General features: G+C 45.1%; 1 protein-coding gene across 3 annotated transcripts in view; it reads left to right on the top strand.

The window, feature by feature from the left end:
- The first annotated feature begins 11,661 nt into the window (after positions 1-11,661).
- MAB21L3 (mab-21 like 3) overlaps positions 11,662-23,975 on the top strand; it is a 46,783-nt gene continuing 34,469 nt past the window's right edge. For all 3 annotated transcript variants that reach the window (XM_066599420.1, XM_066599421.1, XM_066599422.1), the window contains exon 1: positions 11,662-11,792. In XM_066599420.1, coding sequence (XP_066455517.1) covers positions 11,694-11,792 — 99 coding nt within the window. In that variant the 5' untranslated portion in view covers positions 11,662-11,693. The remainder of the gene's footprint in view (positions 11,793-23,975) is intronic.

Here is a 23,975-nt window from a genome sequence, read left to right as displayed (position 1 = left end):
CGCAGCTCCCTGCCCACTGCTGGCACCCGAACTCACTCATCTCTATTCCTTAGCCTTTTTGCACTACTTGAACATTTTCTGGAGTGGGCATTGGAGAAATTGGGACAACTATTCAACAGTAAAGCTCAGTCAGAATCAAGCTTTTGTCCCAATTCACTCCAATGAGGAGGTGCAAAAATTGAATTTGTCATATACACAAATGTTCTGCCCCAATCATTATGGTTATTAGGTTTAAGGGTGGGTTCACACGAGCGTGTTTTGGTGCGTGCATACGCGCGCACAAAATCACGCTTGTATTTACAACAATGCATTCCCTATGGTGTGTGCACATGTCTGTGTTTTACAGGTGCGTGCCTGCAAAGATAGGACATGCGTGCACCATAAGGAATGCAGGCATTGTTCTCAATGGAGCCGTGGATGCTGCCGGCGGCTCCATTGAAAACAATGGCCTGCTGGCTCCCTGCATTCTTTTTCAGGGAAGGGCTTACATATAAGAAAGAAAGATTTTAGTGTAAAAAAAAAAAATGCAGCCATTCACTTCAATGGAGCCGCTGCTGCTGCCGCCGGCGGCTCCATTGGAGACAATGGTCTGCTGTCACACTTGAATTGTTTTTCAGGGAAGAGCTTTACATATAAGCCCTTCCATGAAAATCAAGTAAAAGTGATTTAAAAAACAAAAAACATAGATACTCATCTCCCTTCAGCTGCTGGGGCTCAGCCGTGTCTTCTCCTGCTGTCCCCTGCACTGTAGTGCTGATCTATCAGCAGGCGGGGATTTAAAATCCCCGCTTGCTGAAAGAGCTGAATGTGATTGGCTGAGGTGCTCAGCCAATCACAGGCAGCTCTCCCTGAATGAATGACAGGTGAGAGCTGCCTGTGATTGGCTGAGCACCTCAGCCAATCACATTCAGCTCTTTCAGCAGAATCCTCTACCACAGCTGACATGTGTGACAGCTGCGGTAGAGGGGGACACAGCAGCAGCAGATAGGTAAGTACATTTTTTTTTTTCTTACACTACTTTTAATTGCTTTTCAGGGAAGGGCTTATGAAGCCCTTCCCTGAAAAGCCATTGACAGCTGCTGGGGCTCAGCGTTGACTTCTGCCGCTTTCCCCGGCTCTGTATTTATTTTATTTATTTTTTCACTATTTTAAAAGGCTTTTCAGGGAAGGGCTTATGAAGCCCTTCCCTGCAAAGCCACTAACAGCTGCCGGGGCTGAGTGGGGACTTCTGTTGCTGTCCCCGACTCCGTAGCGCTGCTGAGCTATCAGCAGCTGGGGATTTAAAAATCCCCGCCTGCTGGTAGCTCTGATTGTGATTGTGGTTTGCTGAAGTGCTTCAGCCAACCACAATCAGAGCTACCAGCAGGGGGGGATTTTAAATCCCCGGCTGCTGATAGCTTAGAACTACAGAGCCTGGGACAGCGCTAGAAGTCGCGGCTGAGCCCCGGCAGCTGAAGGGAGGTTTTTTTGGGGTTTTTTTGCACTATTTTAAATGGCTTTTCAGGGAAGGGCTTATGAAGCCCTTCCCTGAAAAGCCATAGACAGGATGCCGGCAGCAGGATCCTCTATCGCAGCATTGAAGAATTCCCTTTGCTGCATCTGCCACAGATGTGACAGACGTAGCAGCAGGGAATTCTTTTAACTAGCAGGGGTGAAGGAGACATCTGCCGCATGCGGCAGATGTGTTCTTCATGCCCACGGGGGTCACAAAGTGGCAAGTTTTTTTTTTTTTGTTTTTTTTTTTGTTTTTTTGTTTTGCACTAAAATGTTTCTTTTTCAGGGAAGGGCTTATATGTAAAGCCCTTCCCTGAAAAAGAATGCAGGGGGCCGGTAGACCATTGTTTTCAATGGAGCTGCCGGCAGCAGCCACGGCTCCATTGACAACAAGCACGCAGCTGTGTTCACGCATGTTTTTGCTCGTACCTAGGTGCGGATGTATGTACGCACCTAAGTATGCACCAAAACACGCTCGAGTGAACCCACCCTAAGAGGGTATTTTGGGACTTAAAGGAATATTTTGGTTGTGAAGTAAATTTTCAAAAATTCCAGATGGGAAAAGTGTTTGTCATGTTTATGCACAGGGGGTTATGAGTATAAATTGAGCAGCCGTTACCTTCTTATCCTGCCCTCCATTTCTGATGTTTACCCCTATCACTACTTTCTGCAAGCTGATCGCCGCATGTCTGCTGATATGCAGCTTGTAACTTCAATTCCCCATACTTCCTGTATGAGTCCTCACTAAGCGCTGACCAGTTATTGGTCAGCAATCCAGTCCTGGGAGCTGAAAAGAAAAAAAAGTGATTCCTGGTCAGTCATTCCTACTGAGCATGCCTCACTTGTAGCCCTGGAATGCCTACAGGTCTTATTCAAAGCAACCTGGAACTAAACCCTTCTGGAGTGCAGGAGAAGGGGATGGTTTATAGAGCTACAGACACAAATTCAAAGTAGAACTACATGGCAAACTTTAATAACCTTTGATTACCATTCGTTGATATGGACAATTTCTCCTTTGAAGGCGCTGAGGTGTTTGGGCAGACCTTGTACCCTCCTCATTAGCCGTGCCATCATTCACATAGCCTTTTTGCACTCAGTCCCAGGTAAGTGAATGGGACTGATCTCCATAGTCACCATACAATGCATGGTGCTATACCTCACCATAGAACCATGGCTTCTTCAAAAAGAAATTAATATAATGAGCGGCAGCTCAGTATAATAAAATAAGACTCGTTGATACCGTGTTTCCCCGAAAATAAGGCACCCCCTGAAATTTGCAGAACTCCCAAATATAAGGCACCCCCGAAAGTAAGGCATAGTAAAGTGTGCAGGCAAGTCAAGAGGCCTGTCCCCTGCTGCCATCCCCATTGTCTCCTACCTCCAGATGTATAGGTAGATCTGCAGACAGTCTGCTGTTATCCTGTCCCTGCTGTGCTGTATGAGTGTGCTGTTGTGAGCTTCCCTTGCTGGCTGGAAAAGTCCATACTGTACGTTCTGTTCCTGCTGTACATGTCTGCTGTGATGAGCTCCCCCTGGTGGCCGGAAGCTGCAATACCATCCCTGCTTACAAGTGGTACAGGAACTTCTGTCTGCAGACAGGTACGTTACTTTACAGCCATTTTTTTATGGCTCTGTGTGTGAGTCAGGCAACCTGTGTGTGATTCTTAAGGCTGGGTTCTCACAGAGCATATTTCCAGCGGAAATCTCGCAGTTTGGCCACAGCGATAAACAGCGAGATTTCCGCCGGAAAAGCGCTGCTTCAAAACCCACGGCACTCAGCCGCTTGTTTTGAAGCGACCTGGCTACACGCTTTTCCGTTTCTGTGGCTGGTGAATCCGCACCACAACACCGGCTTCTCCCAGCTTTGCCATGACAGATTTGTTGTCCCATGTGGCCGAGATTTCTGAGAAATTTCGTCCACAAAGCTGGCCAATTGAGGGATTAGCGGCCACAGACGGATTTGCCGCGGCGAAATAAGACACCCCCTGAAAATAAGACGTAGCGCATATTTGGGAGCAAAAATTAATATAAGATGCGTCTTATTTTCGGGGAAACATGATAGGAGAAAATTGGACTTACGTGGCGCCCATCGGGGGTTCTCAAGATAAGGAACCTTCCCGTTGGCACCTGTTGTTCTGGCCTGTTTGGTATGAAATAGCAGAATCCCACAGTAATCCCGAGTTTTTAAACAAAGCAGCGTGAGAAAAAACACAGACAACTTGATTGGAGTGTCAAAGGCACCAGAGAGCGCAGAAATGCGTCGCATAACTGGTTTATTTCTGTATGTCATTGTTTTTTTTAATGATATATTAAAAACCACTAATCCAGTGGATTGAGGAGCGCAGAGATGCTTCCCCCCCCGATTTATGTCCTTCAAAAGAGGATCAGCAGGGGAGCTGGGAATCGGACCCAAAGAGGTCAGGTATTAATGACTTAGTCTAAATGCCTTTTACATAGTCTGATGATCAGGAAAGCACATTGCTAGGATTGTTCATTTGCCCCATCATCGGGTCATGTGACGGTGTCGCCGATCACTCATAAAATCATAATCCTCTCTTATTGGCAGCACATCTCCCCATGTAAACAGTTGGTATGTGCTGCACACAATGCTGAGGCTCTGTGAGGATGAGCAATTGTATGAACGTCTCATATGTTCATCTTATAATAGAGTCTAAATCGATCTTTGTTAAAGGGGTTGTCCCGCGCCGAAACGGTTTTTTTTTTTTCAACCCCCCCCCCCCGTTCGGCGCGAGACAACCCCGATGCAGGGACCTAAAGAAAGCTTACCGGAGCGCTTACCTTAATCCCCGCGCTCCGGTGACTTCTATACTTACCGGTGAAGATGGCCGCCGGGATCCTCTTCCTCCGTGGACCGCAGCTCTTCTGTGCGGTCCATTGCCGATTCCAGCCTCCTGATTGGCTGGAATCGGCACGTGACGGGGCGGAGCTACACGGAGCCCCATAGAGAACAGGAGAAGACCCGGACTGCGCAAGCGCGGCTAATTTGGCCATCGGAGGGCGAAAATTAGTCGGCACCATGGAGACGAGGACGCCAGCAACGGAGCAGGTAAGTATAAAACTTTTTATAACTTCTGTATGGCTCATAATTAATGCACAATGTATATTACAAAGTGCATTATTATGGCCATACAGAAGTGTATAGACCCACTTGCTGCCGCGGGACAACCCCTTTAAGGCAGTGGCGATTAGCACCAATTGCATTGCTCAGCTGTCATCACAGCGACATTGATTAATGTGAAATGAATTTAAGAAAGGTCATCAATACTGAAGTCCTGGAAAACCTCTTCAACAAAATCTAATGTGTCGGTCCCTGCCCAAATTATAAACAGATTGTTGATTGGTCTTTTGAAAAAGCATATTGAAGATGATCTGTCTAGAGGCAAATTTGGTGCCCATGGCTGTGCCTCTAGGTTGTTGGTACCGCTAGGTCTGAAAGGAGAACAAACAGTGTTAAAAAATGCATGTCATACCATCTAGAAGGAACTGCCAGGGAACCTGTCATCAGGTTTTTCCTATGCGATATAAGCGATGTATGTAATAGAATTGATATGAGATTGCTATATACTGTTGTTATATGTGCTCCGGTACTTTTACCACCTTGTTTTGAAGTTTTCCCGCATTGTATTAAAATTAGGCAAAAAGAGTCAGATTTTCTCTGTACAGCCGCGCCAGGCACACCCCACAGTTTTGATGGACATGCATATTAATTTTCTATCCTCTGATGAAATCCCATGCAGTCGCTGTGTCAAAGGATGCCCGAGCTTACATACTAACATCCACCTTGACTTGCGCTTACTTAATATGCTGAATGCGCATACGCTTTCTCAGCTGTTACTCGCAGGATCGCCTGACATCAGACGTTGCCCAGCCGGATGCTGTCCGGCTGCTTAGCTGAATGTATTTAAGCGGCTGGGCCACGTCTGATGTCAGGCGATCCTGCAAGTAACAGCTGAGAAAGCGTATGCGCATACAGCACATGAAGTGAGAGCACGTAAGGGCTCTTTTACACGGGTGGTGCGACTTTCATCCGGCCGCATCGTGGCTGAAAATTGAATGAATGAGAGAAAGCCGCAACCAAGTCACTGCTAAATCACCCGTTTTCTTGTCCGTTCACATGGCCGGGTGCGATGTATATATGCCGCAGCCCAGAATTTCTTGAGCCGGAGGTAGAGATGTTAGCGCTGCTAAAGTCTTTCCCCCTTCCCTTGCCGGCTGATCGCGGCAATAGATGCTCCCATAGAAACCTATGGGAACTGCCGGCAAAGGTAGCGGGGGGGACTTTAGCAGCGCTTACCATGCTAAGTTTCCTCCCTCTTTTATCCCAGCCTATGGAAGCTGCTGGCAAGGAGAGGGACTTATGCAACCTGAGCCGCTGCTAAACTCCCTCGCCTTTCCCTTTTCTACAAGCTATCATAGGCTCCCATAGGAGTCTATGGTAATGGCCGACGTATTCCGGGACAAGACCTATCTTTTCCAGCCATGCGTATTAGCAGCTGGCTGGAATCGGCAGCATCTGTGCTATCTTTTCTGGTCGGCCAATTTTACACGCTGGAAAATCACCCATTTGAATGAATGCATTGGAATCCACTGCTTCCGATGGTCGCGATTTTCGATTGGTGTTTTATCGTGGCAAAATATCTGCGATAAAGCGCTTGTGTGAATAAGGCCTAAAGGTGGACGTTAGTACGCAAGCATCCTTTCACACAGCGCTTCCTCTGGATTTCATCAGAGCATAGAAATCTAATATGTCTGTCCATCAAAACCAAGGGGCGTGCCTGGCACGACTGGGCAGAGAAAGTCTGATTATCTTTGCCTAATTTTAATGAAACACAGGAAAATTTCAAAAGAGCAATGTAAAGGTACTGGAGCATGTATAGCGACGGTACATAGTGATACGGTAATCTCATTATTATCAACACTATTACATGGAAAAACCTGATGACAGCTTCCATTTAATATCTGTGAGATATTCATCTAAATTAGTGTTTCCCAAACTCCAGTCCTTCTGACCCCCCCAAGGTTTCAGTCTGAGGTACCGACAATAATTATTTCACCTATCACAGGTGGTCTCTCTATAGGATGTCAAGTCCTGACCTGTTGATGAGTTTGGGAAACATTGATCTAAATTATGGAAAATATTAGTATAGAGGGGCAAGACATCACAGGTTTTTAATATTAACTAATTCTGCCCGATGTGTTTTATTTATTTTTTTACTGTTTTTAATATACAAACCAGAGGAGCCGCTGCTGATGGTAAACCGCCTGATTTCTGTACAACAACGTTGCGCTCAGCACTCTGTATGGTCATACACTTTTTGCATAAGACTTAGGCCTCATGTCCACGGGGAAAATCAGGCCCGATGCAGATTCTTCATGCAAAATCCCGCAGCGGGTCCCTCCTTTCCCGCGGACATGAGGCCTAAAAAGAAGAATTACTTACCTGTCCGGACACTGCGGATCTGCCCTTCGCCGCAGCCTGATCTTCTGTCTCAGGCCCGGTGGATGTGCTTGGCATGCCAGCAGCGTGCCGCGCGCATGCACCGTGCACTCCTTTTTTTTTTTTTACTCCTGCTCTCCCGCGCTTCCACGCCGAAGAGCAGGAATTCAGCTGTGGGTGTGCCGCGGATCCGGACGGCTTCCATAGGCTTAATTAGAAGCCTGCGGGAGCCGTCCCCGCGGGAGACCCGCACTAAAATGGAGCAAGCTGCGGGCGTTTTCCCGCACACGCAATCCGCGCCCCAAGGGAAAATGAGGGTGTCCAATGCATCCCTATGGGGCGCGGATCACGAGTGCGGGTGACCCGCTGCGGATCTGTCCCCGTGGACATGAGGACATACTGTATCTCTGCCATCGCTGTGGTCATGGAAGTGATTTATACTAAACTGCCCTGATCATTGCAGAGTGTTTACTGTCACTACAGAAGAGAGCATAAACCCCCCTCCTCCTTCACCATCCACTTAAATCACTGTTTATAGGTATTTAATGTGTGCTGACACGAAAACAGAAGTCGATGCCCCATCAGTCTAATCTTCCATCATCATGGGAGCAGAGTGACTGTGGCAATTAAAGGGGAGATGAGAAGATAACAGATTGCAGTATTTCAATTAGAGTTAACATATTTTCACTCTCTTTTGTTGCTACATGCAAATTAACTTTAAATTAGGCTGACAGTTAGGCCTCTCTCACATGAGCGTATGTCACTGCGTAGTACGTGCAGTTTTTACACGCGTAATACATAGTACCAATCTTCCATACACTTCAACTGTGCCTCTCTCACACCGCACTATTTTGGCATATATAACGCGCACATACATGCCGAGATCGTATAATGCGGATTGTTGCACACAGCAAATACGCATGTAATTACATACTTGCCATGGGCGTGCAGCTTATTGCGCCCGTGTGGGAAAGGCCTTATTGTGTACTGCAGCTCACTTGTCAGCTTTGCTATATAGACTTGCACTGTATAAGGAGGGTCATCAGACTCAGGGCTCTTTCACACAGCCCTAGGCGTTTTTATGCGTGCCGCCAGCGCCGTAAAAATGTGTGAATGGGTGCACAAATCTAATGTTTGTGTGCCCGTTCAGATGGCCCAGGCCCGGCGCATATACGTCGATGCCGTTGGGTGGGCAGAGACAGCTTAGCTCTGCTAAGCTGTGCCCCACCCCTCCCTCCCCTAGCCGGATTACCTCCTCTCTCCTTCCCTCCGGCTGTTTGCAATGGGAGGGGGCGGACCTAAGCTCATGCCCCCAGCAATGGGAGGGGCGGAGCTTAGCTCTGCCTCTGTCCTGCCCCCTCCCATTGCAAACAGCCGGAGGGGAGGAGAGATTGTGAAGAGAGTTTAGCAGTCATGCTGCTAAACTCCCTCCCACCTCCCTTCTCCGGCCTCTGTCATTGGCTCCCATAGGAGTCTATGCAGCGGCTGACATATTCTGGGCAGTAAGATAGTTCCAGGACTATCTTTGCTGCTGGACGCTTTTACGCCTATAAACAGGACAACACAGGTGCAGTGGTACTTACTGAAACTTGTTACTGTGTGGTATTCAATGGGTCTAATGGTTAAGAGGGATTGTTTGAGTTATTAGTGGTAGTGAGAGGGTGCAGAGGACATAAAAAAATAAATACAGTACTTACCTCCCATTGCTGCGATTCTCCCCGCTGCCTCTCACAGTGCTCCGCTCTTCTGTTTATAAGTGTTGCAGTAGTCACAAGGGTTGTTTCCGAGAAAATCGAACCGATATCGCACTCGTAAACCTGCGATTGTGATACATTTTAGCTTTAAAAAACACATCGCTGTACATGCGATTTTCACACGCATGAAAGAAAAAAATTGCATGTTGTTTTAATAGTTAAAATGGAAAAAGGGCTCGCATGAAAATCACATGGCATGTGAGCGCAATGTATTTTTTTAATGCAGAAAATAATGGGTGAATCGCCCACAAAAAGGACATGCTGTGATTTTCCTGTCTCAGGCTCTCGAGCCAGGAGAAAAAAAAAATGCCCATATGTACAAATCCATTAAAAATATTAGGTTCTTTACTCGTGCAAGTTCTGTCCATAGCGCATCAGACGTAACTCTCATGAGTTTCTTGCCTGTGTAAATACAGCCGAAGTCAGACTCCACTATCATAACATGAATGCATGTAGTGATTGGAAGAGTCAGCAGCTGCTTAATGTTGTGAGGTCAGCTGTGAAGATCCCAGACAGAGCCAGAGGCAGAAATGTCCTACTGATTACTAAGAAACCATGAAGGTGCCCTCACTGATCAACCAGCAACAAGAAAGATATCTTCACCAATCACCCAGTAACCATGAAGGTCTCTTAAACCACAAAGATAACCTTACTTATCAATCAGTAATCATGAAGGTGCCCTCACTGATGACCCAGCAACAAGAAAGATATCTTCACCAATCACCCAGTAACCACAAAGGTAACCTCGCTTATCATCCAGTAACCATGAAGGTCTCCTCAACCATAAAGGTGTCCTTATTTATCACTCAGAAATCATTAAGGTGTCCTCACTGATGATCCAGCAACTTCGTAACCATTAAGGTATCCACAAAGATCATCCAGTAACCATGAAGGTATTCTCAACCATTAAAATGGCCTCACTGAATACCCAGTAACAATGAAGGTGTCTTGACTAATCACCCATTAAGCATGAAGATGTCCTCACTGATCACAGAGTAATCATGAAGGTGTTCTGACTGACCACCTAGTAACTGTGAAAATGCTCTCAACGATCACAAATAACCATGAAGGTGCTCTCACTGATCACCTAGAAACCTTTAAAGTGTCCTTAAAGGAGATGTCTCGAGGAAGCAGTGAATTTTTTTTTTTGCCCAGTCCCCCTAATTAAGCAAACATTACTAAGCCCCCCTGTAAATGACTTTTCTAGCTGGGTTGTACTTACCGTTCCAGCGTTTCAGCAACTTATAAAAGTTTCCCCAAGATGGCCGCCGGCTTTTTTCCCGTCGCTTGCTGTAGCGCGACGTGCGCCCTCCCGAGACGCTGCCAGCTGTGTCTCCATGACAACACGACGCCCCGCAGCCGCTGACCGGACCCCTGGAGTGAACACGGCCGACCAGTCACCCACCGCCAGGCAGCAGGTAACCGGCGCAGCCCCCGGCCCCCCCACGCTAGACCCGGCTCCCCCGCGCTACCGCCCCGGCTCCCCAGCGCTACCGCCCCGGCTCCCCAGCGCTAGACCCTGACAGACGAAGGCCCCCTCGGCCCAGCGCTAGGCCCCGGAGCCCAGCGCTAGGCCCCGGAGCCCAGCGCTAGGTTCCGGAGCCCAGCGCTGTGGCCCGGGACCTTCACCTGTTAGTGAAGATCACCCCCCAACCCATCACTTACCTGGGCGGCTTCTTGGCTGGGCTGCTGGGCTGGGCAGCTCCAGTTTCTGCACCTTCCTCTAACAGAGGATGGTACAGAATGGCCGCTCCAGCGCGCTCCCGAGCAGTGACAGCTCGTCTGCGCATGCGCAGAAGAGCTGTAGCGGGGAGCACACTGAAGCGGCTCGTGCTGAAAGGAGAAGACCGGACTGCGCAAGCGCGTCTAAAAAAGCAAGCTGCCAGCGAATTTAGACGGAACCATGGAGACGAGGACGCTAGCAACGGAACAGGTAAGTGGAATAACTTCTGTATGGCTCATATTTAATGCACGATGTATATTTCAAAGTGCATTAATATGGCCATACAGAAGTGTATACCCCCACTTGCTTTCGCGAGACCTCCCCTTTAAACATGAAGGTGCCCTCACTGATCACTAAGAACCCATAATGATGTCCTCACCATCACCCAGTAACCATTAAGGTGTAACCATAAAGATCCCATCACTGATCACCCAGTAACCATAAAGAGCCCATCACTGATCACCTAGTAACCATGAAGATCCCATCACTAATCACCCAGTAACCATGAAGGTGCCATCACTGATCACCCAGTAACCACGAAGGTGCCATCACTGATCACCCAGTAACCATAAAGAGCCCATCACTGATCACCCAGTAACCATGAAGATCCCATCACTAATCACCCAGTAACCATGAAGATCCCATCACTGATCACCCAGTAACCGTAGACATCCCATCACTGATCATCCAGTAATCATGAAAATGCCATCACTGATCACACAGTAACCATGAAGATCCAATCACTGATCACCAAGTAACCATGAAGATCCCATCATTGATCACCCAGTATCCATGAAGATTCCGACTGTGGCTGAATACAAAGGATATTCCTGCTGGGAAAAGCAGCACATTAGATGATGGCCTGGTCAAGTGAGTGTTCATCACATTGTTGCCTGTAGTACTTGTGCAGATATGTTGTTGTTACAACCACAATATATAAGAGGTCAAAATTCAGAGCAAAATCTGCATGAAGTAATTATTCCTATCCCTGCAATTCAACCACAACGTGTGAACACACCCTGATCCATCCACCACCACACAAATCTCTATGAACTTATTTCAGGGAGAACTTGTAATGTTTCCAGTTTTCTGGTCAAAGAGGGAGGAAGGGGGAGAGGCAGTTAAACAATTGGTTTGTTGGGTGTTTACAGTAAAGATACACATGACAAGGGCAATTTAGTGTCAACAATCTGGAACACAAGGGAGGGGCACCAGGCTCTGACATTGATTCTGTGCACCCGGGAGATCATGTGCAGAGCACTGAATGTGGAGCTACAGAACAGGTGGAGTAGACTGCAGAGCACACAGACCGGAGATGAAGGGGATCACAGACGATGAGCTGCACAATTTTCTCATCAATACGGTACGGTCTGTGTATGTGTGTGCTGGTGTGTGTAGCATTGACCTGGTGGTATCACCACTAGTGGTCACACAGGACCAGGAGGGAGGACATGTTGGACCTTATGCCCGCTCTACTATTCACCATCTTCCAACGATCTATGACGCTTGTCCACTGTATAAGGCTGGGTTCACATAGAGCGGATTTGCCGCGGAAATTCCGTTGTGGTAAATCCACCTGTGGCCGCTAATTTCGAGCTTAGCCAGCCATGTGGACGCGATTTGTCAAAAATCCATCGGCCAATCCATTGCGGCAAAGCCGGCATTAGCAGGCGCTGCAGGTTCCACGGCTGCAGTATGTCTATTTTTTTTTCCCCGTTGCGGCCGTGCTCCTCTCTATGAGAGAGCTGGCTGCAACGGAAATACATGCGGCTAAGCCGCTCCAAAACTTGCGGCTAAGTGCCTCAACTGAAAATCCGTACCAAATCCACAGTAACTGGTGCAGATTGCACCTCCTCATTTGAAGAAGTGGAATCCAAGTTAAAATAATTGCAACGTAAATTGACAATCTGCAGATTTATAGGGAGTCTGTCATCTACTTTTTGCCCTACAAGGCTGCTTTCACACCTGCATTAGGGCGCAGTTCAAGGCTTCTGTCTCTCTGCTTCAGTTTTGGAGGAGAGAAAGTGAGATAAACAGATCCATTTTCTCCCCTATTGATTTCCATGGAGTTTCAAAAAACCTGAAAGCAAACAGAAAGGCTCTAGTTTGCTTCCGTTGCATTAGGTTTGCGTTTTTCATTTTGGATGAGAAAATAGCGCAGTCTTCAGTGCTATTTTTCCATCCAAAAAAACAGGAACCTGACGGAATGGACGCCTTTCCATTTTCTCGAAAACCCATTGAAATCAATAAGGAAAAACAATCGAGCGGTGTGCTAAGTAGTTCGCCAATTCTAATTTTATAATAGGTGGACTACTTAGCAGTACCACTCAATGCACTTTCAGCACTTATATCAGCAGAGAAGGTAAGTATAACACTTACATCCCCGGACTCAGCAGGTCACCTACTTTCAGCCCATAAGCTCAGCTCATAGGACTAAAAGTAAGCCTCTTTGAAAACCTCACTGCATCAATTTCCACACTGAGGATTTTTTCTACTGCGTTTCGAAGAGATTTTGAAAATCTCATTCAGTTTGCTGCTACTATAAATTCTGCGGATTTTCCATACAGAAAATCCACGAATAGAATCCACTACAAATTGGCCCCGAGCGGAAAAAGCCATATAACACCAGATGTGGGGTCTCTTGATGGGTGACAGTGGCTTCCCTGACCATGGAACTCATATACAGATGAGCTGCAGACTTGGATGTGGAAAACTTCTCTATTTCATTCCATTAATATTAGAAGATGAGAACTAATGAGGGGCGCGCAAATATTCACACCATGAACATGAGATAATTACTGTAGTCTGAAATGCATCGGATATGAAGCTACACATATAGAGCGATGCGGTTACGCTTGCTTTCTTCATGGGTGCTACAGTAGCATAAAGGTGCTTTTACATGGGTTGATAATTATTCAGTGTAAATGCATGCACCGACTGAAAGACAAACGAGAAGTCGTTCAGTCAGTTTCTGCATGCAGAAAACCGAACAATGAATCGGTTCGTGTAAACAGGCAGTCATTCACTTAGGAACAACTTCCTGCGAATGGAGGTGGGCTGGAACGATCCCCGGGCCGCTCTGCCCCCATTCACTAGCGATGATCGTTCCTGTGTAAAAGCACATTAACGATTATCAGTGGGACAACGTGCCTGGCATCTTGTGCCCAACAGGCCGTCCCGTGTAAAAGCACCTTTATTCTATCCTTGTCTTACTGAGTGCTCCATATTCTTCACCCTCCTCCACCATCACTAAACCATCTGCTGCCCCCTGTCCTTTACCCTCGTCACCCATCATATTTTCTGCCCCAACCGTCATTGAGTTATATGCAGTCCCCTCATTACTACTGCCATCAGACTATGTCCTCTTCTCCCACTACCCATCATCAAGTCCTCCGCCTCCGACCTTCACCACTCAGCTGTCACCTTGCACATCATTGATCTACAACCAACCCAAACACCATTATTCATCTTCACACATCACTAGGCGAACAGAGCCCCCGGGGCTGTTGCTTATACAAAGCTATCTGCTACCCCCTACCGTCCATGTTTAAACATAGGAGAGCTATCTACAGATGTGACCTTCCTTAAGGGCCATTTAATGTAACGATTTTCGGGTAAAATTAGTACAAATGAACAAAAATGCACTATACTCGTTACATCTAAATGCAAAGCCATCGCGCAATATTCGTTTACTTTTCATTTGGCGCTCAGTTTCAACCACCATAAAAATCATCGCTGGTTTCCTCACTTCTTGCCAAATCTAAACGTTCCCCGCTTAGTGGTTCAGATAGAATGTGAAGCACTGAGCGAGAAGTGAGCGATTCTCAGACATGATCTGCCTGTGTAAACATAATGTAGGAGCGTGAATAATTAGCTGTGACGTCACCCGCTTGCGTGCTCTTTTACAGTTGCCCTGTGTAAATATACCACTATCTTTCCTTGGCGGGATGTGAGCAGATACTGGATGTATGCCACGAGATAACCAGCTTTTCAAAACAATGCTCTGTCACGAGATCTCTACTCTATATGTGTCCGTATGTAGCCACCCAGTGGTTGTGTTGTGAACTGCAGGATTTAACAGCTAGCTCTTTTGCAATTATCTGGCCGAGCGTTGACATTTAGTCTTTTCACTGCAGCACTTCCAAAAGCAATAACCTTTTCCCACTTATTAAGTCATATGAGGGCATTTTTTCACGGGCACCATTTGGAGTTACTTATTTATGGATTCCTTTTATTTTATTTTGAGGGGTGAAATGCCCGCAGACTCGCAGAAAAATAAAACATGCTGTGATTGAAAAACTGCACATGTAACAGACACATAGAAAACAATGGTTATCTATTTCAGTGTAAGTTTTGTATAGTAAGGGCGCCCACCCACTGGCGATTTTTTTTTCTTTGCGTTTTGCGTTTTTCCTGCAGAGCCATTAGAATTGAATGTACTCCTGTCCACTGGCGTTTTGCGTTGCGTTGCGTTTTTTAACATAGGAACTGTCAGTTGCATATGTGTCCTTATTTTTCTCCTAATGCACCCATGAAAGTCAATGGAAATGAATGGAAAAGCCGCGAAAACGCCGCGAAAACGCGGCGTTTTTCACGCATGAAAATCGCAAACGCCAGTGGGTGGGCGCCCTTATATGTATAGTTTATTTCAGAATTTTGTATTTTTTGTGTCACAGCATTCCAAAAGCCATGAATTTTTGATTTTTCTGTCGATATAGCTGAATTAGCCTGTGTTTTTTGGGGGGATGAGTTACAGTCATTAGCACCATTTTGGAAGTTGATAAATGGATAAAATAGTAAATCCAAAGTGAATTTTGAGAATATCTGTCTGTATGTGGTGACTAGAGGCATGGAAACAGCCAAGCTAGCTGCCAGATTCACGTGGGTATTCAGGAATGTGGGTAGGGTTGAAACATATATACAGCCCAAGAACTAAGCTAATAACATAGCTACAGTACCAGAACCAAGCTTACTACATAGCTACAACACAAGACCCAAGTTCATTACATAGCTACAGCACCAGAACCAAGCTTGTTACATGTCTACAGCCCCTCTCAGCGACTGCCCCCAAGAGCCCCTCGCACAGATTGCACCCTAGGATTCCTTTCACCACAGACGTTTCAGTGTGCAGTTCACAGCAGCATAGATGAACAGCGACCTGTTTAAACTAAACGATACAACAGCGGACCAACAATGATTTTAAAAATAAAAAAAATAAGTTAAAAAATTACAGAATAAAATAAAAATATGTACATAGAAAAGAAAATGACCCCCCGCCGACGCCAATCAAACCGTTGTCATATGCGCCCTGTAATCCAAAACTATACAAATTATTTATCAAAATGACCAAAACAAAATGAGAAACCCATTCCCATACTTTATTTTAGTGTAAATATACTAATTTTAAAAAAGTATACATTTAAAAAAAATCCTTTTTTTTAGCTTTTTACCCCCAATAAAACTATAAAACTGAAAAAAGTCAGTGAAAAAAGGTACAATAAGGGTTCCGTCACACTGACAAGGGCAATATTTAGCCGTGATTCACAGCCCAATATCGAACTTGCCACCATGTGAAAACCCGTGGATGTGAGGCGTTTTCATTACTGCGGGGATGAAGGGAATTCCACACCGCAGCTGTCACAGCCGCGACTTAGGATCGCAAAGTTCTCCCATTGCTTTCAATGGGGTAGGCGCTGCTGCCAGTCCCATTGATAGCAACGGGCGATATCGCAGAAGGATAAGACATGCTGCGATTTGTTTCCCGCATAGCATTGCATCAGGGTGCCATACGGGAAAACATTGGTAATGTTAATGAACCTATTTAAAAGAATGGGTTTCATATTTGTGTGAGATTTTTGCGTCTCGCAATGCACAAGTCTCGCGCGATTTTCTCACCACTGTGAAGGAGGTCTAAAATAGTGCTATATTTCATGGGAAAAAACACAGCAAAAATAATTTTGGTAGCTAAAGAAAAAAAATAAGCCTGTAAAACCACCACAGGGGTAAAAATCCCTAAAAAAGGGTTAGAGCCTAGAGGCAATACTTTTTCTATTGCATTAGAAACCAGATGGAGCAAAACGTCTGGTAGCATCCAGGAGTTTCGTGGCATTGTTCAAACTATCAGCCAAATGCTTACGTATCCAAACTTTGGACGGTTTGTACAGCCCACATACTGGATCTGACTCTGGAGACAAGGTACACAACAAAAGTAGTGGGCTGAGCGCAGACAACTGTATGCTAATTGCGTATTACCCGTACAGTTTTTGCATGCCTAGTAGTCAATAGCAAAATCCCATACACTTTAATGATACTGCTCACGCCAGCCGCGCAAAATACATTGCAGCATGTTCTATCTTGGCGTGTATTACGCGTATATCCTCACTACATGGGGATGGGCTGCACACAGCAGGTACACATGTTATTGTGTAGTTGTTGTGTGGTACGCTCAGCTGATTAGCCCGGCATAACATGTTTGATTATTCACATACAACATAAAAGTATCGCCTGCATGTTTTGCACACCCGGTGACCGCACCTATAACACCCTTCCACAGACGAGTAGGCCTGAGATCTTATTTGTTGTTCAAACAAAGTAGGACGCAAGTGCTATATGAGGTGCTCGCTTCGCTACTGCCATTTTTAAAAAATATCATCCAGTATCTTATCTTGCTTATCTTAGACATGCAGATAACAAACCTCCAGCTGTTATCTGCATTCAGCGAAAGGCTTCATTTGCACGCTAATTTTCCTTCAGAATCTACTTATGTTTAATAAGTAGATTCTGAAAGAAAATTAGCGTGCAAATGAAGCCTTTCGCTGAATGCAGATAACAGCTGGAGGTTTGTTATCTGCATTCAGCTCCATTGTTCTTGAGCGTAATAGTAGCGGAAAGAATACTATCAGCGCTATCCTGTGAAGAACTCAGCGTGCGGTCTGATAAGACCGCGCAACGATTTTGAAGTTAGCTTGAAGTCAGTGATAAACAAATAGTGCATGAAAGGTGCACGATGGCTGCGCGTTTAGACACAGAGATGGCTTTTGAATTAATTTTGAGCAATAATTGTTGTGTCTAAATGGGCCTTAACTTGTGTATGTCTGTACCCCTGTCACCCTAACGTCCTCTGTGTCTGGTCTGTTGTTCGTGTCTGGGTTAGGATTGCTGAGGGCGCAGAGCTAGATGTAGTCAGGAGAGAGAAGGAGTTCAATTGAGAAAATGTAGTTGGAGAAGAAGGACGTGAGGAGTCTAGTTTAGGCTTAGACCAGCCTGTCTGAGCTAAGCTTTACCGGAGCTCAGTCTGGGCAGACTGAGATTTCTCAGAGGAGATGAGTGAACAACGAGACATGGAGGTAGCTGCTAGACAGTCTTTTTCCTCCCTGCTTGATTGTGGCCACAAGCCAGGGTACACCCCCTGGACCTGGAAAGGAGGGCAGGCCTAAAGATCTTGAGTGGATATTTTCCGAGCTAGGTCAAAAGTTAAGAAAAGTGAAAGACCATTTGTTTTCCTCCACGAATATCCATCCAATGTCGCCGCCAGATAACTTAGCCTAGAAGCCTCATCTTTAATAATAGTGTGAGGAGGAATTAAAGAGTAAATGTTTGTTATGCGAGTTATCAACGGAATTGTTGAAGTTGCCGTTATATGTAACATCTGCAGTGTGAACTGTCAATGTATCTGTCGAGTACAGAGTAAACTGTGTGCCTCTGTTTCACCGAATAAAGAAACGAAGGTCAGTGCAGCGCTCCTGCGGTCATATATAGTGAGGTTAGAATACTAATAGGGACTTACCCGGTACTGAGCAGGGTCCAGTCATAGACAGGCCCTGCTAGCACCTCCTAGTCCAAGATCGCCTTAAACAGTTAAGATGAAAATCCTTCCTCCACATCCGGAAATTCGGAGAGCTGCAGGGTTCCTTGGATACCCCAGGAAGGGGACCCAAAAATAGGAAAATATAATGAAGAAAAAATGGCCCCAGCGCTCGCTGGAGAAGAATGTTCCAATGGAAATATAGAAATAACTGGTTTATTTGCAATGCGTTTCAGCCAAACGTGGCCTTTTTCAAGCATAAAAATAGATCATACATAAACAGTATATATAGACAAAACAAGACTTACAATAAAGAAGTTCATCAGTGCCCCCATGAGCTGTGCATGTGTCCACGGGCCGCGGCCATCATGGAGGCGGAGACGGCTGTAGATGACATACCCCACCATAAAACTATAGTTAAACTATGCAAAGTTGCTATACATAACTCTCCATCATTCAGATATAATCAATCTTCCATGCGGATAGCATCAGATAATAAAATATACATCCAGAAGTAATATACTAGGCATTACTCACAAGCTAAAACGATCATGTGATGTGTGACGTATGAGCACATGACCCCGCGCTGTAAGTCATTATAGTTAACAAGCCATACGATAAGGATCTCCAAAGGGTCATGTGATCCCTGACACTAGCGCACGTGATGCCTACGTCATTGTATCGTGCCTCATTATGCTGTCGTAGGGGACGGGGCAATATGCCCACCCACCCTACGTCCACACGCTGCTGAATGCCACTGCGCAGCGTGTCATAGCACTCACGTAATGAGACGTGAAACAATCATAGAAGAAAGCCCTAATGAGGGGGCGTGGCTGAATAAGATACCCCGATCATGTGACCTAACTCTTGGTCACTGAAGTTAAATGTAACAATACATTATTGCGTTGTCTCAAAGGGATAATAAATTGCTGCGGACATTGCACTATTGGGAGGGGGAAAGAAAGGGGAAGGGGGGAGATATATATATATGTGTGTATAGAATATAGCAAGTTGGGTTAATAAGTTAAATTAATATAGATAAAAACCAAATATATACAGTATATGTATGAAAAAAGCGTTATCTTATAAAAACTTCATTTGTAAATAATTATGTTAAAAACTTACTATATAGCATATATATACACATATCCCATAATGATATGCATAAAATATAAAAATGTGTTATAAAATTTATAAATTTACATATCAAACTGCACAAAGTAACTTAAATTTTTTCTAAGACCTCATTTAGACCAGCGGGCGTTAATGTATTTAATTTAAAGATCCAAAACATTTCTTTATTTCGCAAATCTGAAATGGATTTATTATATATACATTCTAAAGGGGTGACTCTAAGCCCAGATGGATCACACGCATGTTCAATACAAAAATGCCGGGAAATACTATGTTTCAAATACCCCTTTTTTATATTACACCTATGTTGCGTTACCCGAATTCTCAGGGCATTACTAGTGCGTCCAACATATCGCTTAGCGCACGGGCACTCTAGTAGATAGATAACATATGAGGTGCTGCATGTGAGATGTTGTTTAATCTCAATATGTTCATTCGTATTGAGCTGAATCTCATGGGTTTTATGCGATATGTAAGCGCAACATTTGCATTTTTTTGCTCCACACTTATATACTCCCTTTTTTGAAGATATGAGTAGATGGTTATTTTTACTTTTTTCGGACGTGAGGGGGCCAATATGTTTTTCAAAGTTTTGTTTTTCCGGAATATACATACATATTGTTACGCGAGTTATCAGCGGAATTCTTGAAGTTGCCGTTATATGTAACATCTGCAGTGTGAACTGTCAATGTATCTGTCGATTACAGAGTAAACTGTGTGCCTCTGGTTTCACCGAAGTTCTTTGAGTCTGGACTCTTTATTTCACCACTGTTTGATACTTGAGGCACTGACGTCACATTTTATTAGTATGGTTTATAGTCACCTTTGTGGAATGTGTCAAGTGCACTGGCCTTTGTCACATGCAAAGTAGCTACTGCCGTCACAGGAGCAGGATTTAGGATAAACCACTTGAGCTACATCTGTTAGATTCAGCCCGCTGCACTGTTTCTTCTATTTCTGATTCTGCATCTAGCTGTTTTTGTAGTTCACGCATGGGATACCTCCTGTGACCACTGGGTGACATCAGAGCACAGTCTTCTTCCTCTGTGTAATTCATCTTTGTTTCTGGAAGGTTACATGAGGTCGTGAGCAGCAAAGTATTTTTTGATGTTGACTTAGAGCTCCTTCACACTGGTGATCGCGATTTTGCCGCGAGAAAATCACATCTTTGTTCCTGCAATTTTTGAGCGTCAGCTATGCTTTTTTCTGAGAGTAATCTCACATCGTTGCCGCACGCGTTTTTATCGTGTAAAGGTCAATAGGCATTTCTAATGTTAGAAAAACACATTCCACGAAAATCGCAATTTCGTGCGTTGCAATGTGATAAAAGGAGGCTCCATAAGGAAACATGGGAGATAAAAAAAAAGCGCAAAACGCAAAGCTAGGACATGCTGTAATTTTTTTTTCACTCCACATTGCATGAGTGAAAACATCACACATGGGAATTAAACTATTGACAATCATTGATTTCTTAATTCAGCGTTTTCACTCACTCACATCGCGCAATTTTATTGCAAGTAAAATGAAAAAAAGGTTTGGTACTGTGTTAAGGCCCTTTTAGACGGAACAAGTGTCAGGCAAACGATGCCCGACACTCGTCCCCGCACATACTAGTTAGTATCGTTAGCTCTCAGCTGGGAGGCTGCAGGAGATTTCTCTCCTCTCGTTCCCTCGCCCCTCTCCATCGACATAACACAGCGACTGTTCAATACTGAACTGCCGCTATTTACACTGAATGATCAGCTCATCGTCAATTGTTTATGCTGCATTAACGATGGACGATGAGCTGATCACTCATTGTTCAGTGTAAATAGCGGCTGTTCAGTACTGAACATCCGCTGTGTTATGTCCATGGAGAGGGGCGGGAGAGCGAGAGAAGAAATCCTTTGCACTGCCCTGCCCCCTGATGGCTCTGTGAATGAGACAGCTCTGCTAGCTCCCGTGCAGGAGCACGGGGGCGAGGACACACAGGGACGATTGTCAGGCATTGTTTGCCCGACATTGGTCCAATGTAAAACCAGCTTTAGCCAGTAGAAAATGTGATTGTTCTCAGTAAGAGAAACCAAGTAATCTTGTAGATATGATACCTTTTAAGGGCTAACAAAAATGCATCATCTATGCCTCTCAGAATCCTTCCTCAGGCAGTATGAAACAGATTTGGATGGGACGTATATCTAATATAAATAAGCCTACATACTTTCTTGCACCATACTTTGACCCCTGTGCTGTAACTTCGGTGTATGATGTTGGTATCATTAGATGACACACATGCTTACCCGTGCTGTAAAATCATTAAATGTGAGTTTAATACATTCAGGGAGCTGTCAGGCGGGTTGAAAGTTACAATGTTAAGCCTATGGCAGCGCTGCTGTGCTTCAGGCATAGCTGGAATGAGTGAAGTGTTGCTAAGCTGCACCATACACTACCCAACCAAGAGCGATAGAAAGACAGAGAGAGAAAGAGACAGAGATAGAGAGACAGAGTGAAAGAGCGATAGAGAGACAGCGAAGGAGAAAGAGACAACGAGAGAGAAACAGAGTGAGAGAGTGATAGAGACAGAGAGAGCGATAGAGAGAGAGAGAGAGTGAGAGAAAGAGTGATAGAAACATAGAGAAAAAGCAATAGAAAGACAGAGAGAGAGCGATAGAGAAACAGACAGAGAGAGAGAGTGATAGAGAAACAGACAGAGGGAGAGTGATAGAGAAACTCAGAGAGAGCCCTAGAGAGACAGGCAGAAAGAGAGAACAATAGAAAGACAGAAAAACAAATCCAATATGTCTGGACAGCGTCTCTGATGTTTGTAGCCAGGCAATAGCTGGAATGTACCTATAGCAGTTTACAGAGTGACAAGTGCCGAAATGTAGAACAGTGATATTGTGAAACCCTGTCCTAAAAAGGGACCTCAAACGGGAGCATGCATGCAGACAGACTGGGGAACCCCCAGAAACAATAACTAGGGTATAAACAAAAGAAAATAAGACGCCTGCACTCAGGGAAATCTGCAAAAACCACCTAAATAGACACAGGTCGGACGACAAGGAGAAGATGTCTTTTGTAATCAGAAAGGCATGGTCTATAATGAAGACATCTCTGTGTTGAAGTCAAACAGAATAAATTTTTTTGACAGTGAGGAGGAGTGCAACGCGTTTCGGAGCTTAAACTGGCACAAAAACGATTTAACAATTCCTAATACCTTTTTGTGCCGTTTGGAACGCACGTCCATTGAATCTGAACCGCACTTCCGGTGATGCGGCCTGTCCTGTGCTCCCGCGATATTACGGGGCCTCCTGGCGTTTCAGCGCCATCTTTTGTTTTTTATAGAGACCCACAGAACAGAGCTCCTCACACTGGAGCAATGCAGACCAGGGTAAGCATCTGATTTATTTTACCCTTTCCACCCCATGCCTGTGTGTTGAGCAACTTCCCTCAACCCCAGAGGTACCCATAACAGATTCAACACAGAGGTGTCTTCATTATAGGCCATGCCTTACTGGTTACAAAAGAAATATTCTCCATGTAGTCCGACCTGTGACTATTTAGGTGGTTTCCCTGAGCGCAGGAGTCTTTTTTCTTTACTTTATCCTCTAGATAGAGAGACAGAGATAGCGATAGAGAGACAGAGAGAAACAGAGAGCAACAGAGAGAGAGCATAGGCAGAGAGAGAGAGAGTGACAGAGAGAGCTTAGAGAGACAGAGAGCGATAGACAGACAGAACGAGAGCGATAGAGAGAGAGTGAGAGACAGACGGAGAGGGACAGGCAGAGAGAGACAGAAAGAAAACGAAATAGACAGAGCGATACCGAGACAGAAAAAGAGACAGAGAGAGATAGACAGAATCAGAGAGAGAGGCAGACAATGAGAGAGACAAACAGGGAGAAAGTGACAGACAGTGTGAGAGACAGACAGAGAGAGAGAGACAGACAGACAGACAAACAGACAGAGACCTGTAGGCTTTTTTATATTAGATATCTGCTCCTAATACAAAGTGACGCTCTAAATAACCACCTAACAAAGCAGATTTAAACCCCTGTCCACGGCCAAGGCAGAATATCGATAGCAATATTCCGCCGTGAGGGAGGAGGGGAGAGAGCTGACAGGTCTCCGCAGCATGTTGCGATTTAAATCATGTGAGCGGAGAATTGCCATGATTCTCTGCTGGTGGACGCCTGCACTGCGTTTTCCATAGTAACCTTATGGAAAGCTTTACAGAGCGTGAATCGCCCGCAGATCATTGCCTGTGGACAGGCAACCTTAGAAGTTCACAACCACCACTTTTGAAACATTTTATGTTCGCGTAGTGAACATCGGGTCAATCTAGTAAATACAAATGTTCACACATGAAAAGACACAATCAGAGCTTCAGACCTGCACATAAACAGATGAAACAATACCTCTGCAGCGCCACCTATTGAATTGATTTGAATGAATGCTGCCATCCTAGCACTCTTTAAAGTACAAATCAGTCTCAGATTTCCGTGTCTTTTCATATGAACATTTGTATTTATATAAGTCCCATCCAAATCTGTTTCATTATGCCCGTGGAAGGATTGTGAGAGGCATAATAAGATAATGCATTTTTGTTAGCCATTAAAAGCTACCATATCTACA

The sequence above is a fragment of the Eleutherodactylus coqui genome, chromosome 4, assembly GCF_035609145.1.
Source record: "Eleutherodactylus coqui strain aEleCoq1 chromosome 4, aEleCoq1.hap1, whole genome shotgun sequence".
Classification (NCBI taxonomy): Eukaryota; Metazoa; Chordata; class Amphibia; order Anura; family Eleutherodactylidae; genus Eleutherodactylus; species Eleutherodactylus coqui.
The sequence above is the reverse complement of the archived record's forward strand: the minus strand, read 5'-3'. Positions and strand labels throughout refer to the sequence as shown.